General features: G+C 42.7%; 1 protein-coding gene across 1 annotated transcript in view; it reads right to left on the bottom strand.

Moving 5' to 3' along the window:
- LOC111239935 (H-2 class I histocompatibility antigen, Q10 alpha chain-like) overlaps nt 1-462 on the bottom strand; it is a gene marked incomplete at its 5' end in the record, with an annotated part of 1605 nt that extends 1143 nt beyond the window's left edge. Inside the window, 2 exons of the mRNA XM_022769882.1 lie at nt 103-140; nt 213-462. Of these exons, the coding sequence (XP_022625603.1) occupies nt 103-140; nt 213-462 (288 nt within the window). The remainder of the gene's footprint in view (nt 1-102; nt 141-212) is intronic.
- Nucleotides 463-466: the final 4 nt, after the last annotated feature.

The following is a 466-nucleotide window of genomic DNA, read 5'->3' as shown; positions in this document are numbered from 1 at the left end:
GTGATAAATATGTAAGAGAGAGTGACAGAGAGAAAGTGGGGGAAAGGAAAGAGAGGTAGAGGTGAGAGAAAATGAGAGAAATATAAATGTGTGTAAACTGACACAGTCGGTCTCTGGGTGTTGGTTTGTATTTATTGTTACTGTTGGTTAGAAACAGAGGAAACATGTGAAGACTGTTGTTCATGAAACTTCATCAGATCATGTGATTGTACCTGTTCTCAGCAGAGAGCTCCTCCCATAGTCCACATACTTCTTCAGCCACTCAGGACACATCTGGTCATGGTAGTTCTTCCAATAGTCATTGTAAGGTCCATCTCTGTCCCACTTGTGTTTGGTGATGACAGCCTGTCGTGTTGGAGCGATCCATGTCTTTGTCTTTAGATCAAATGCTATGAAATCTTCTCCATCATAACCGAACTGATGAAATCCATTAACCTCTCCAGTCTCATCGTCCCACTCACAGCCG

The sequence above is a fragment of the Seriola dumerili genome, unplaced genomic scaffold (genome assembly GCF_002260705.1).
Source record: "Seriola dumerili isolate Sdu_G_001 unplaced genomic scaffold, Sdu_1.0 BDQW01006591.1, whole genome shotgun sequence".
NCBI lineage: Eukaryota > Metazoa > Chordata > Actinopteri > Carangiformes > Carangidae > Seriola > Seriola dumerili.
Note: the sequence above shows the minus strand (reverse complement) of the source record. Positions and strands in the feature narration are given on the sequence as shown.